Source organism: Centruroides sculpturatus, unplaced genomic scaffold, assembly GCF_000671375.1.
Source record: "Centruroides sculpturatus isolate CEXI.00-Female unplaced genomic scaffold, Cexi_2.0 scaffold13, whole genome shotgun sequence".
NCBI classification, from domain to species: domain Eukaryota; kingdom Metazoa; phylum Arthropoda; class Arachnida; order Scorpiones; family Buthidae; genus Centruroides; species Centruroides sculpturatus.
The window spans coordinates 433,458-447,808 of record NW_019384405.1 but is presented as its reverse complement, the minus strand read 5'-3'; the positions used below and the strand labels follow the sequence as shown (position 1 = coordinate 447,808).

The following is a 14,351-nucleotide window of genomic DNA, read 5'->3' as shown; positions in this document are numbered from 1 at the left end:
TAAAATATAATGCGAAAATATTTTTTACAAATTTTTATTTCCAAACTACTCTTTCATCTTCTGGTAATTCTGACCAATTAGGTGAAGATAAACCAGCAACAAGCCAATTAAAGTCATCTATGTTATTCCAATTATTTAAATCCTGATCCAAGCCTGCTAAATCAAAATGTTGTTCTATATTTGGATAGTGCCAGTTGTATGGAGCAAATTTCAAATTTTTACAATCCTCAATAATGGCTCTTGTTGTTACATGTACGTAAAAGTGGGAATTAATTGTAGAATGAATTCGAGCTTGCTGACAAGCCATAACAAAGGTGCAATCTGTGCAATTTTCTATAAAAACAGATGTTGACACAGGTCCCATCAGAATGGTGCAGTTTACTATTCCATTAATATGTACTGTGTTAGGCAATCCAAATATTTTGACCATGCAATTTTCTAAGTGATAGAGTTCAATATCTTTTCCATTTATTTCTTCAGGTTCTTTTGTCACTTTTTCATTAATTAGATCCCTAAATCCATAGAGACATGTATCTACGTTGACTGCTGCCAATTCTTTTTTTGATTTAGCACAATCAGTACAATCTTTTTCTTTATCCAAATATTTTTTCTTTGATTTAAAAGCAAACTTTTTTTTGGGTAAATATTTATCTTGTGCAATTTGGATGACTTCTTGTAATGATTTCAGATTTTCATGAGCAATCCTGATATCGTAAGAAGGAAGAAAAAAAGTCGAATCTGCCACAAACTTTTGTAGAATTTGAAAATCCTTAGCAATACTATCAAAATAACTTCTTAAAGTACACTTTTCTACTGTTCCTACTTCAGATAATTTTTCTTCTATATCTTGTTTAGCTTTTGCAAATGCATTACTAAAATAAGCAGTCTGTTCTTGAATCACTTTCTCTTCATTAGCTTTCTTTCTTTCTAATTCGGCCAATCTAGCTTCTTCTCGTTTTTGAAGTCTTTCTGCAATCTGTTCTTTCCTCATTTCATATATATTTAAATCTGATGATTCCATAACAAAAATATATTATTTTTCTTTTTGAATATCACTTATGAACTTTTTTAGATCGTTTTCTCTATAAAGTGGTTTATCACTTTCGGCTGCTTTTTTCAAAACTGACATATAATCTTTAGATCTAGACTTTGCTGCATCATAATAAACTACATTTGCCTCAGGAAATTTCTGAAAAAACATTTTTAAGGAAAATTAAATTTATAACAACTGAATTATATTTTAGAAGAAAAACTTACTTTAATTAATTATTATAAGACAAACATGTATTAAAAATCTTCAAAATAGTTAACCTCTCTCATTTCCTTACTACTTGGAGTACATATCTTGAATAGTGTGTAGCCTGTTCCTCCAGTGAGCACCAAATAAAATAAAGACTTTAACACACGTGACATCACAAACCTAAAATATAAAAATTATCTGTGAATTATAACATAATAAATTATCATTACCTATTTACAGAAGCATAATGAGTACATATAAATGCAACACACATTTTAATTTGCATGTTCAACTATCAAACATTATTTTCAGACAATCTCCAGATGATAGTTTAAAATTGAACCAAATTTCAATTAATTGAAATATGGACATTTATTTCCAATTTACTAATTATTAGTTTGAAAATAAACTGGGATGTAATTCAAATCCACAATTCTTGCCTAAAAATAACTAATTGGCAATCCATTGTTTCAGTTTTTTTATTAACTATTTAAATATTCATTTTGCAATAAACTGATGATAAAAACAGGTGCAATTGAATGTTTTCATTTAAAACTAATTCACGTAATAGATAAAACATAAATAAAGACTAAATTTACAAAAAAATATATTATTTTAATACAGTAGAACCTTGAAAACTCGGCACTCCGGATAACTCGGCCACACCCTGGCAGGGCAGAAAAATCCTTAGTTAATTAATTTTCATTATAGACAGCTGTATGTCTCAAAGTATTTTTCTGAGGTCTCTCTTATCAAGTAAATTACTGTACACAGTGTATTCATTAATTTTCATTTTCATGTAGTAAAGGCTCTATGCCTTCATAAAGGTCGTACTTTTCCTTTGTTTAAGGGTATTTGGGCAGTTTATTCTCTGTTGTATTCTCAAGCAAACAATACATACAAGTACAGTACAATATTTTCTGAGGAAACACGCATACTTATCCTTTTTTAACCCCATTCCCGATAACCCGGCATTTTCACAAACTTGGCCACTCTTCGGTCCACATTAGGCCGAGTTTTCAAGGCTCTACTGTATCGTTTAAGATTAGTTTAAAAGTGCAGATACAACTCACTGAGAAAATAAAATTTGAATTCCCCCTATCCCTACATAAGTTTGTGTGGGGTAAGCCAATAAAATGGGCTTACCCATACAAACCTTACTTACTCACACTTTAAAACTAAAAAACATCTCATAACAATCTTTAGCTTTTCAACATGGCATCCCATAGATGGATTCCATTTTGTTGCATTCTTAAGTCTAGAGTTTATGTTGCTCATTATATGGGATAATATGTCCATATAGATCCTAGCAACTTCATTACAAATTTTTTGTTGATCTCCTCAATGTCTTGTGGGACTGATCACTGAACATTTTATTCTTCAAACAGCCATATAAGAAATTGCAAGCTGTCAGACATAGCAATCTTCTGGGCTGTTAATGGCACAAGGACCTCATGGGTCATGCTGTGCCAAGTTGTTCATTGTGCATTCCTATGTATGTTTATACTCTTTAGAATAAAAGTATGTTAAGTAAAGAACTAAAAGAATTAAATGAATACAGAAAAGAAGAACCAACTATTCCAATGTTTTGTAATTACTTTATAATCAAGATAAAATCCATGAACAGGAGTACAATCTGTTCAATAAATTATCAAAAGCATTTATATTAGTAATAGAAATATTGGAAAAATGAATGAATGCATAAATAATGAAATTACAAAGACAAGTTTCAATGAAAACAAAAGTATTAACAATTTATCTACAGATATGTCTGCTCTAACAATGAAATAAAGACTATCAAATAATTAGATAACAAACTTCAATAAATCAGAAATATACAAGAGATATTACAAAATCATATGAAAAGAAATTAACACACTATCAAGTCAGAATAACTTCTGTAAAACTTCTATATAAATATATGACAAGTGCTGAACAAGAAAAAATAGAGGTTGCGGCCGATGTTTTCATTGCGAAAATGTGAACGTCGGATGTTCAGCACCGCCATCATGTAAGCCTAGAAGTTTGACAATGGTGTTTGGAACATCGAGCATGATTCCACTGACATTCCAAATGCCATTGTTAAACTTCTAGGCTTACAGGAAAGTGGCGTTGAACCACGTACCAACGTACACTTTTTCGCTATGAAAACGTTGGCCACAACCTCTCTAATTTAATCTTTGATAGACAAATCTGCACTAAATTAAGATCAAAATTAATTAATGATAACTTGGATTCTTTGCACTAACATATTTCAAATGGGCAAAATGAACTTTAAAAGTTTGCTTCACTTTTTAATTTGAACATGTTTTATTTATATTACTAATTTTTGTTCTTTCTTTTGGAAAAGATCTTTGGGTGAAAGTTTTGTAATGTTTTATATTTTGTAAATACAGTAGAGCATCAATTATCTGACTCAATTGGGGACTCGGGTTGGTCAGATAACTGAAAAAATCAGATAACCGAAAAGAATGAAAAAAATACATTATTAGAATAGTATATTAGTATATCCCATATAATTAGTATATCGCTGTTAACCTACTTTGCGTTGAATTTTCATCAATGTTAAGCCTAACAAAATTTTTTTAAAATAATAATTGTCGCTATTGTATCGTTAAAAATTATCTTTGAATTATTTTATTGCTCACAAAACAAATAACCACTCATAATTAGAAAATTAAGTCTCGTTTAAATACTGGCATCCCTTCAATGGTTGAGCCGTTGATACCAGCTAAAACATGCAAAAATTTAACAAAAATAATATTAAAGTATCCAAGACATAGCCAAATATTGTAGTGCCACATCACTAGCAGACATTTGAAATTTGCCGACTAGAACGGTCAGTTAACCGATGTGACGGTTAATCGGGGGTCAGATAATCGATGCTCTACTATACTTCATATATATATGATTAATAATAATAGAAACATTTTATAGAATTTATTAGAGTCCTTAATTTATCAAAGACCATCCCTTCATCCACTCATTTTTAAACTGTTTATGCCTGAGGACAGCTCATTAACTTGGTGAAAAGCATTAGAACCCCCTTTTTTAAAAAACACCACTGTTAAAAGTGTTAAATAACTTAGAAAATGGTATAACATACCAAATTAATGTTTGGCTTTCAACTGAAAATCATCATTCCAAAATGTACTTTTAATGTACAAAATTAATACTAAAATTCATTTAAAGTTAAACATTTAAGGTAAATAGTTTTTATAAAATTCTCAAAAATCATCATAAGGACTGACTTATATCCTAAAAATCATTTGGGAACAGAACTTTAACAAATTTCTTGTCCTTATCTGAAACTAATAACCTTAAATGATTATTGGCAAAAAATAGTTTAACACAGCAGCTATTCTGAGTATCTGGCGGTGACACAATCTGCAAATTCTGCCGTGAAAAGATTTTAGAAAAAAGGGACAGCTCCAACTTAGACAGCAGCTTTGCACACTGAATAGTCTTTATGGCAGCCATAATGGGTGGGATTAATTGAGAAAAATTCCTCTTTAGAGTGGAAATAAACTTTGGCCCTTGCAATGTTCAACAACATAAAGAAGTGTTTTTTAGCAGTTTCCATGCTGATAATTGACAAAAATAATTTTCACTTTACACTGGGAATGTTAGAGAAATCATATCTAACCAATGTTAAAAACATGTATTTATTAAAAAATTGAGTACTTTCAAAAACATAGATTTTTGTCTGATGGGAAGGCTATAACACATTTTAAACATAAGAATAGAACATAAATGTAACATTTCTTTTTTAAATTAAAACAAGATTGGAATATCAAATATTCAATAAAAATTAGAACAGTCTAATAAAAATGAGAAGCATGCAAAACTATCAACAAAAGTATAAATCTCAAAGTGTAAAGATCTTTAGAGCATTTACAACAGTGGTTTCCAAAGTGGATGCTACTGCCCCCTGTGGGTGGGTGGTAAATCTAGGGGGGCAAAAAGAAACAAGTGGGCAGTAGGGGGCACTGGAGGTAAGATACTGAATGGTGACCTTAGGTGAAGGTTGGAGGTCACTGACAACCTTTCCCTTTCCTGTTAAAAATGGGTAAGAAGAAACATTGCATTTAATGGTTTCCAGATTTTGAGAACAATGTTTTGTAAGGACAAAATGTGAGGTTCATAGAAGTTTTCCTAAGAATATTTTCAAATCTCTCACAGAAGGAAAAATGGGTTAGGGGCCATTGGGTATAACATTATGAAACTAAGAGGGTGGTGGCTTGAAAAATCACTGATCTACAATGTGAATTGTTTAAATAATTCTATCGATAAGTGCGAAACATTGATGGTAGAGATATTGCAGATATCTCTACCATCAATATTTCGCACTTATGGATACACAATATCAAGATTTTCCCATAACAACAACATTCTTTTGTCATAGCACCATCTCAGTAATCTAGTATTAGCCCAAAGGAGACATGTAGCCATGCCCCAATACTCTTTTTGAAAGCTCAATTGTAAGTTTATTATTTACAACATCCTCTTGATATTCTGCTACCTGAACTTGCAACATTCTGGATGTGGCTCCAATGTACAGTACATTAATGTTGTTCCTGATAATGGAATTGTGTAAACCTCAATTTTTCATATATGGTAACACTGTCCCTATCATTACATAACAACCTACTTAATTAAGATAGGCTGGAGAACAATTGGTAAAAGAAAGCCATGAATTCTGAAGAGACAGGCTGTGTGTAAAGATAAAGTGACTACAAAAGGAATTGACAGATGAACAATGTGGTGATCTTGTTTATTAGAAAGGAATGTCTAAGAATAAATCAATTTCCTGGAATGATTAAAGAGATACTTAAATTTTGCTGGGAAATATCCTAACCTGCATACAACAACTCATATAATTTACATCTCTTTGTTAATATATATTTCGCATATATAGTATATGCATGACATATATATAATGTGTAATATAAGCTTTTATTTATATTTATTCTTTATTTTTTCTAAAAAAGTTTCTCAAAATATTTGTGGAAACGAAATACAAAAAAAGTGAGAATGACAATGATTGAGAAAAGTAGCCTAAAATGAAAATTTAATAACTAACTGGTATGATACAAGAGTTGTATATCTAGGAGGAAGTTAGTGAAAATCTAATAGCAGCTATAACTCAAACAAAAAATTCATCAGTATTATATTTGGGTTAATTATTATTTTAAGCTTAAATTGTTAAATACCAAACTAGCAGAAATTGTTCAATTCCTAAAACTAAAAAAACTAGATACAAATATTTAATTTTCTTCAAATTTTTTAAAAGTCAAAATTAAGTACAGTCGACCCCCCTACAACACAGTAGGTATGTTCCGTTCTTTATGAAATTGATGTTCTACGAGTCCTTAAATACGAGCCAATCACAGCCCGGCACATATGCAGTTTACGGACTATGGCTGTTTGAAAGGTTTTCTTCCATAAAATTAATCGATTCTAGACTAATTCGACTCAACATTTCCAAAACACAATTTTTTGGGAATAATCCATATAAACTATGCTATAAACAAAAAATTGTAGGATTAATTACTGAGTGTGCACCGTTCGACAATGCCATTGCTTAACCCGTCCTACGTTGATCCCAAAAATATTCGTGTTGACCTCATTGACCTGCATGGGCGATCCCGAAAATTTCTGTTTACATTGGAACGTTTTTGATACTAGATGTCGCTTCATGTCACAATTTTTATATTAAAACGAACTTTTAAAATAAAATTTTCTTGTTTTTATATTATTCAATATATATATTTTGTTTGTGAAACATAAAAAAATAATTTTTTATGATACAGTAAACATGATTATTATTTAAAAAAAAAAGAAGGAAAAAAAATAATAATTAAGGCTTAACATTGACAAAAATTCAGCATGGCGTCACAGGCAACAAATAAAAATTTCAACATCGAATAGCTTAAGCTTGTTTTCGTCGTGGAGCAGTGCATCGAATGGGGGCGCGCATTTCCTGATAAATTATTTTTCTGCAAAAAATTTGCTGAATTTTGGATACATCATTAATATAAATATAATTTTTATGGCCGTTAAATAATAAATGGTTTTTAGTAGGTCTGCTGCTCGTTTAAACTCAACGGTTTGTGCAATATCCACTATTGGTCTAGATACTACCAATCCTGTCGCAACATGAGTCGGCGATGACATTTTACCAAATTATACGAGTCTCTTTTAGCATGTTTATACAAACACGGTCGCAATTTTTTCGCCGTTATATACAAATCCGAATTATATGAACCCGTTTTATAGAGGGTCTACTGTATATAAAAGTATCAAATTTTGCCATCTTCTTATGATTAGTAAATATGCATATATACTTATTCTACGGGCTACCATGTTATATGTAATTATGAGGGAATCTAATTTGCTAGGCTCTTAAGGCAGGTAAGCCATTTGTTGCCAAGCTGCTGAAATTGTGTTGGATAATCACATTACATTGAGCTAAACTGTTGCTTTTTTTTTATAGTCATGGCTTCATAACACATGGCCTGAGACACTTCTTGCTCAAAAGGAAAGTGCGAGATAAAGGTGCTTTATATAAATAAATAACCAACGCACACCGGAACAATATAACAATAAATTAAATAAGAAATTTTTTGAAAGGCGTTCCAAGGACAACGGGCAGTTAACGATTTGTTGCGAATAGAACATTGCCTGATGAAGGATCCAGTGGAATCCGAAAATGTTTGCAATTGAAAGTCTTTCACATCGGTCATAGGTTTGGAGAAAATTTATTGTTAAAGGTGCTTTATTTTAAAAAATTGCCAGGATGAATTTACTTTTACAAAAAAATATATTTCTTGAGACTACACATACAGGATGAGTCAATTTCATTCGGTCTCTTCACACGCTGTTGAGGTAATAACAATTTCATGGCAGAGTTGAACTTCTATTGTAGGCTACTTCTCTGCCATCCAATGCAAACAAGTTAAAATAGTCCTCTAGTGATGGCACAATGATAAAATTAATAAATACATTTTAAAAATTGGTGGTACAGATTTACTTTTACAAAAAATATAATGAAATTGACTCATCCTGTATGTATAGTCTCAAGAAATAATATTTTTTTATAAAAGGTGCTTTAGTACAATGGTTCTCAAAGTGCTTGCTACCACTCCTGGGGGGCAGTGAGTAAATCTAAGAGGCAGAAAGATTCAAGGGGGTGGCAGGGGGACATTGGAAGCAGGGTCCTAATCTAATGATGACTGTAGTCTAGGATTGGACAAAGATCTGGTTAGCATAACTGGCAATGCAACTGCATGATAAGTTGAAGTCGAGGTTTCAAGTCCCACTTCAGGCAGATTCTTTTCTTCCAGAATCTTCTAATTATTAAAATATTAATTTAATTATAATTATTAAATTTAGCAAGAGATAGCACTTAATGTCTGCCTCTAGTACCAAATTACTTAGCATTTAATTAATAATAATAGTAGTAATGTAGCCCAATATAGTCTGGCAATCATTTGGCTTTAATATATAACTATCAGGTTTAAGATGTTTATATTTGTACATATTTACTATATTAGAATTTAAAAGAAATTGCAGTGAGTCAATTTCAGATTAATATTTAGTTATAAAATTTTTAATTACAAATTTAATTAACTAATGATTTAAATTTTTAGTATATGAAACTGTTAAAGCTGTTATTTATATGATTTAGAATTCTATAATAAGAAATAGAAAATATAATTATTTAATTTTATAATGCTTAATACAAGAAAATTAATAATAGTAATTTTTCAGTTTATAAGAATCCAAACAAAAACATTTGATATGTAAAAAAAATTATGCCAAGTAAACATGACAATTTAGACAATGGTCAAAATTTTTCTTAGCAGTTTTTCGTTGGTAAAGATAAGCTTGGAGGTGTTTGAATTGTATTTGGGGAAGCCTTTGTCCAATCCTAGACTACAGTCATCATTAGATTAGGACCCTGCTTCCAATGTCCCCCTGCCACCCCCTTGAATCTTTCTGCCTCTTAGATTTACTCACTGCCCCTCCAGGAGTGGTAGCAAGCACCTCCAAGCTTATCTTTACCAAAGAAAAATATGCGGAGGTGAAATGTAGAAAACAATAATACAGGTAAAATTCCTGTAGGTACCACTTCCAAGAACCAAGTTTATCTTTATCAAAGAAAAACTGCTAAGAAAAATTTTGGCTATTGTCTAAATTGTCATAAATGTTTACTTGGCATAATTTTTTTACATCTCAGATGTTTTTGTTTAATAATTGTATTATTATGTCAAGACATAAGACAATGATGTACAATTCAGTTGACACTCAGAGAGTGATCATGCTGCCAACCAAACACTTTCAATATTCACATCAGTTGGCACCAACCGACACTTTTGATATACCATTTAAAAAAATCATTATAAAAAGTTTTAATTTGCATAAATTTGAGCTTTTGTAATTCTGAGTAATATTTTGAATAAAATTCATTTGGTTCCATGCAATTTTATCTTTATAAAATTAAGCCGTAAAACTGAATTAGCTGTATGGGAAACCACTGTGAACTTTGACCTATCAACCCAAGTTTTGCAAGCACCTCATTGATAACAAGCAAGGCTTAAGTTTAAAATCTGAGCTTTCTAGACCCAGTAGTTTTTTCTCTACAAGTGTCTGCAGTGCTGAATGAAGAATAAAATACAGCAATACAGCTTGTTTTTGGTGATTTTTGCACTTCAACTGCTTATATTTTGGCAACTGCATTATAGAAAATTTTGAAATTTTGCACACTACCTAAGAAAACAATTTTCTTTCAAATGAGATATTTGGAATTACTTGAGGATGGAGAAATAAACCCTCAAAAATCAGAACTCTGATTCTTGTGCAGTCAGTCAGTTAGTGACCTTTTTTTACTTAGCAAAAGAATTTTATAATTTACTTGTTCCTAATATACAACAGTTGACACTAATAAAAAGTAAAAAGTATTTCCATATCTACCTTTTTTCTCTTATTTTGGAATGATAAAGTATTTCCATCATAATAAGTAATAAAAAATGACAATTTTTGTATAATCAAGTATGGAATTTTATATTTTCTAACCAAAATTTCCTTTTTATATATAAATGGATTTTGGCCATCATCTACAAAACGTTTTTCCTTATTTTAAACTTTTAAATAAAAATTTAATTTGAATGACTGTCAGAAAGACTAAAGCATTTCCACAACTAGAATAAACAAAATCATTGAAACTATTAAAAACACAATATACAAGAGAAAACTCAATTTTTTATTAAAAGGCTTCCCCAAATACAATTCAAACAAAATCATCATGCTTGAAAATCATTCTGAGTCAATTATATTAATTTTGTTTGAATTGTTTATACCTGTAGCTTTTAATGACAAAAAATAATAGCTTGCAAGCCTTGTTATACCACAAAATATTAAATACTTTTATCACAAATACAAATATGAACATCTTTACTAAATCCATTACATAGCAATAACACCCACAACTGCCGTAAACCATCAAGCTATAATTTGGCAGCAATAATTATAAATTACTAATAAATTCGGCCCTACAGGAAGGTGTTAGGGCCAATTCTTTTCTTCCAGTTTAATCTAAAATTATGTAATTAAATCATAATTATTGAATTTAATACAAGATGGTACCTAACGCCGCCCTCTAGGGCCAAATTTATTAGTAATTTATAATTATTATTGACAAATTATAACCCAACCGTTTATGGTAGTCAAATGTGTTATTTTTATTACAAATTCCAAAAATATTCCTAGAAAATTCAATTAATAGAACGAAAACCGAATGTAAACAAGTTTTTTTTTTTTTAAATATAAAAATACGTAAATAATCTCAAAAATCAAAATAATCTCAGAAAAACTAAATTAACTGAAGTTCCACAATTTATATTTTGTAAGGTATATCAATAGCTGCGTTCAGCAAACTCAACAGTTCCAAAGCTTTTGAGTACTTTTCTGCCAAACGCCCTCTATAGCAGTGGTTCTCAATCTGCGGAACATGGGTGCTCCATGGAGCAACTTCAAGTGCTCTGTGAAAAAATTAAATATACAATTAAAAATTATTACAAAAAAATCAATACAATGTAAAATAATTTTTGTATGGGAATGTAATCAGCAAATGCCAATGACATCATATACTACACTGAGGGTGTGTTTGGAAATTGTAACCAGTGTTACCGGTAACTGCTGGTAGTTATCAAGGCATTTAGAAAATGTGACGTAAATAACCAACTGCATTTAAAAAAAAAAATCACTGTTATGAGCCATAGTGATTTTTAAACACGGTTATTTACATCACATTTTCTAAATGCCTTGATAAATACCGGCAGTTATCAGTAACACTGGTTACAATTTCCAAACTGCTGTGTGCTGTTGATTTCAAAAGGGTTTGCCACTCCTGCTTTAAAGTTGTTGTATTGTAAGTGTTCCGAAAAAAAAAAAAAAAAAAGTCGAAGTTTAGTGTTCGCCGACTTTAATTAAAAAAATTGGGGTCTGACCAGTGTCCAAGCGGTCTTCGTTCCCTGGACACTGGGAGTTTGGTTGTGGGTTTGCACCTCACTCAGACGGACTGGCCATGTGGTGTTTTCCAGGTTTTCTCCATGTCTAATGCTTAAATGGGGGCCAGTTTCTCTTAAACAAGATCTCCCGGAAGGCACATGCCATAACTAAACAAACAATTAAAACAATTGAGAACCATGGCTCTACATTAGTGCTCCTTCGGAACACATTTGGTGTTTCGACATCACATTTGAGTCTTTCATTTACACTACCTATCGCTACCCAAAACTGACCAACAAGGCTTTTTGTTCCAATGCTTTCTCATCATTCAACAATCCGAGTTGCTACATAACAGCTACCGACTTGCTTGGTTACAACTGTCGAGTCTGCCAAACACAGCCAATCAATCAATAGGGCGGCAACCCACAACCTCAATCTTCCAAGTACAAATAACGTATTGACTTACAATTCATTCGTTCTTCCCACTTTAAAATCCAATGGTAAAGAAGACTGAAGACTTAAAAGCAATTGCATTAGACTTATTGATATTTAAAATGAAGTTGATTTATTTATTAATTTAAATGGGCGTGTTTAACTTTTACAACTTAAACCTGCGTATACCTCATTTTCTAATTTTCAAGCATGAAATTAGCTGTAAAGGTTACCTTTAAGTCATTCATTTGTGTGCTTATACGAGCCAAACACCTGAAAGTAACCTCTACTAAATTAGCAATAGACACACAAATTCATATTTACCAAATGAAATTCCTAATAAGGTCATTTATACAATTTTCTTAAAAAATTAATTGTTTTATACGTTAAACGAAGCGAGTGTACGTTAAGCTAAGTAAATATTAATATAATATAATTAAACAGTGAATTTTCTGTAAAGAAAGTTAAAATTTTCACCTTTGAAATCACATCTGCATGGCTAAAACGCGATTCACGTTTGCCGAACGAAAACTTTCGGAAGACGTTAAGTTTTATCCGCCCAAATTTAGACAAATATATTTTTAAATATAAATTTATAAATAATCGAAATTAATATACGTGTGAATTTTTTATGTAAATTAATAATATTTATTAATTTTTAGAATTTAATAGAGAATATTTCATAGTTATTTTTGTCGAAATTTATGCATGTTTCGTAAATGATACTGAATTCAGAGATATGGTTTTTTGATTAAATGTTAAGCAATAAAATAAAAATTGACTGTATCCAAATTATATTTTAATTTCGAACCGCCGCTCTAGTTATATTTCTTTATGATCTATCATAAAGAAATATAACTAGAGCGGCGGTTTTGTATTGAGCCGCTTGTTCTCTCTGATGCACTTTGTACGGGCGCACAGGAGCGCCCGTACGTTGGGGAACTTGGGGCATGTGTCCCCTCTTTCGTCTTGGATGCTCTTTTCCTAATCTTGAAGCAGGCCCGAAATTCCATTATCAACGAACAATTGAAAATTCATGACTTCTAGCCTATTCTGCAAATATTGATATAAAAATTAAACTTAATATTTATTTGATGAATAATCAATATTTCTTGTGATTACAATTCAAGGGTTCCATGAAACAAGATGTCTAAGTGCACTCTTTTCAGTAAAGTGTTTTATGTACAGTACAGTCGACCCCCCTATAACACTGTTTATAATTCCGTTTTATATGAACTCCATGTTGTACGAGTCACTTAGATTTTACAAACACGTGTGCCGGGCTGTGAACGGCTCTCGTATGTTGGCCATACCTGCCGTAGACCATCACTGACGCGCAATTGACTGATTGCCCCTGGATGTCGGCTTCTTACTGAAACACAGCTTCACTATCATCAAATGTCACGGCACGCCTCTGCTGTTTTCCACCACCTATCAACAATAACTTAATCAACGGACTTTCAAGAAAATAAAACTCATCAAGTTCGTCCATTTTGCTGAGAGGCAGAAAGGTACTGACTGTCAGAAAACGCACACAGTGTAACCACCTTGTTCTGACGAGGATTTCGGACGTACTCGTCAGAACAAAATTTCGTCAGACTTCGCATCCATAATAACCGTAGCCTTAGAACAGTAGGTTGCTATCGTGACCGCTCGACCATCCGGCCGTCACCAGAATGCTTATGTGAAGGGGTAGGATTTATTTATAACATGATGAGGATTTCAAGGTCGTTTTCGCTGTTATTGTCACCACCTGAAAAACGCTTTTACCTACGTTTTCAAATCTGCCGCTGCGATCAGGTCACAACTCTGGCCCCTCACATATAAAATAATGCAACGCACTAGAGCTGAGTTTCTCAACGTGGGACGTTAGGGGCAATTTGGTTGTTTTGGGGGCAACCAAAACAACCAAAGAAAATAATTAATATTTTCTTTGGTTAAAATTAATAATTAATAATTAATATTTGTTACATATATAGGCCTATATATACAGTAGAGCGTCGATTATCCGAATCGATTGGGGACTGGGGTTGTTCGGAAGATCGATGTTTCGGATAACCGATCATGCACGGAAAATATATTAATTTATACCATCTTGACATTTTTCTCCGTTCTGTGTCGCTTCGCGTTGAATTTTCGTCGATGTTAAGCCTCACGAAGACTATTG

At 31.8% G+C, this 14,351-nt stretch overlaps 1 protein-coding gene across 5 annotated transcripts; it reads right to left on the bottom strand.

The window, feature by feature from the left end:
* Positions 1-2: 2 nt before the first annotated feature.
* LOC111618815 (tubulin-specific chaperone C-like) lies at positions 3-12,748 on the bottom strand. 5 transcript variants are annotated; one of them, XM_023360388.1, is made up of 3 exons: positions 12,662-12,748; positions 1,258-1,420; positions 3-1,189 (listed from the first exon to the last, which is right to left on the bottom strand). In XM_023360388.1, exon 3 carries the CDS (start codon positions 1,019-1,021, stop codon positions 35-37), a length of 987 nt encoding a protein of 328 aa, XP_023216156.1. In that variant the 5' UTR covers positions 1,022-1,189; positions 1,258-1,420; positions 12,662-12,748; the 3' UTR covers positions 3-34. The 5 variants fall into 5 exon arrangements, with proteins under 5 accessions (XP_023216156.1, XP_023216155.1, XP_023216158.1 ...); XM_023360387.1 differs by having other exon boundaries at positions 1,312-1,420; XM_023360390.1 differs by lacking the exon at positions 12,662-12,748 and adding an exon at positions 12,219-12,240 and having other exon boundaries at positions 1,312-1,420.
* Positions 12,749-14,351: the final 1,603 nt, after the last annotated feature.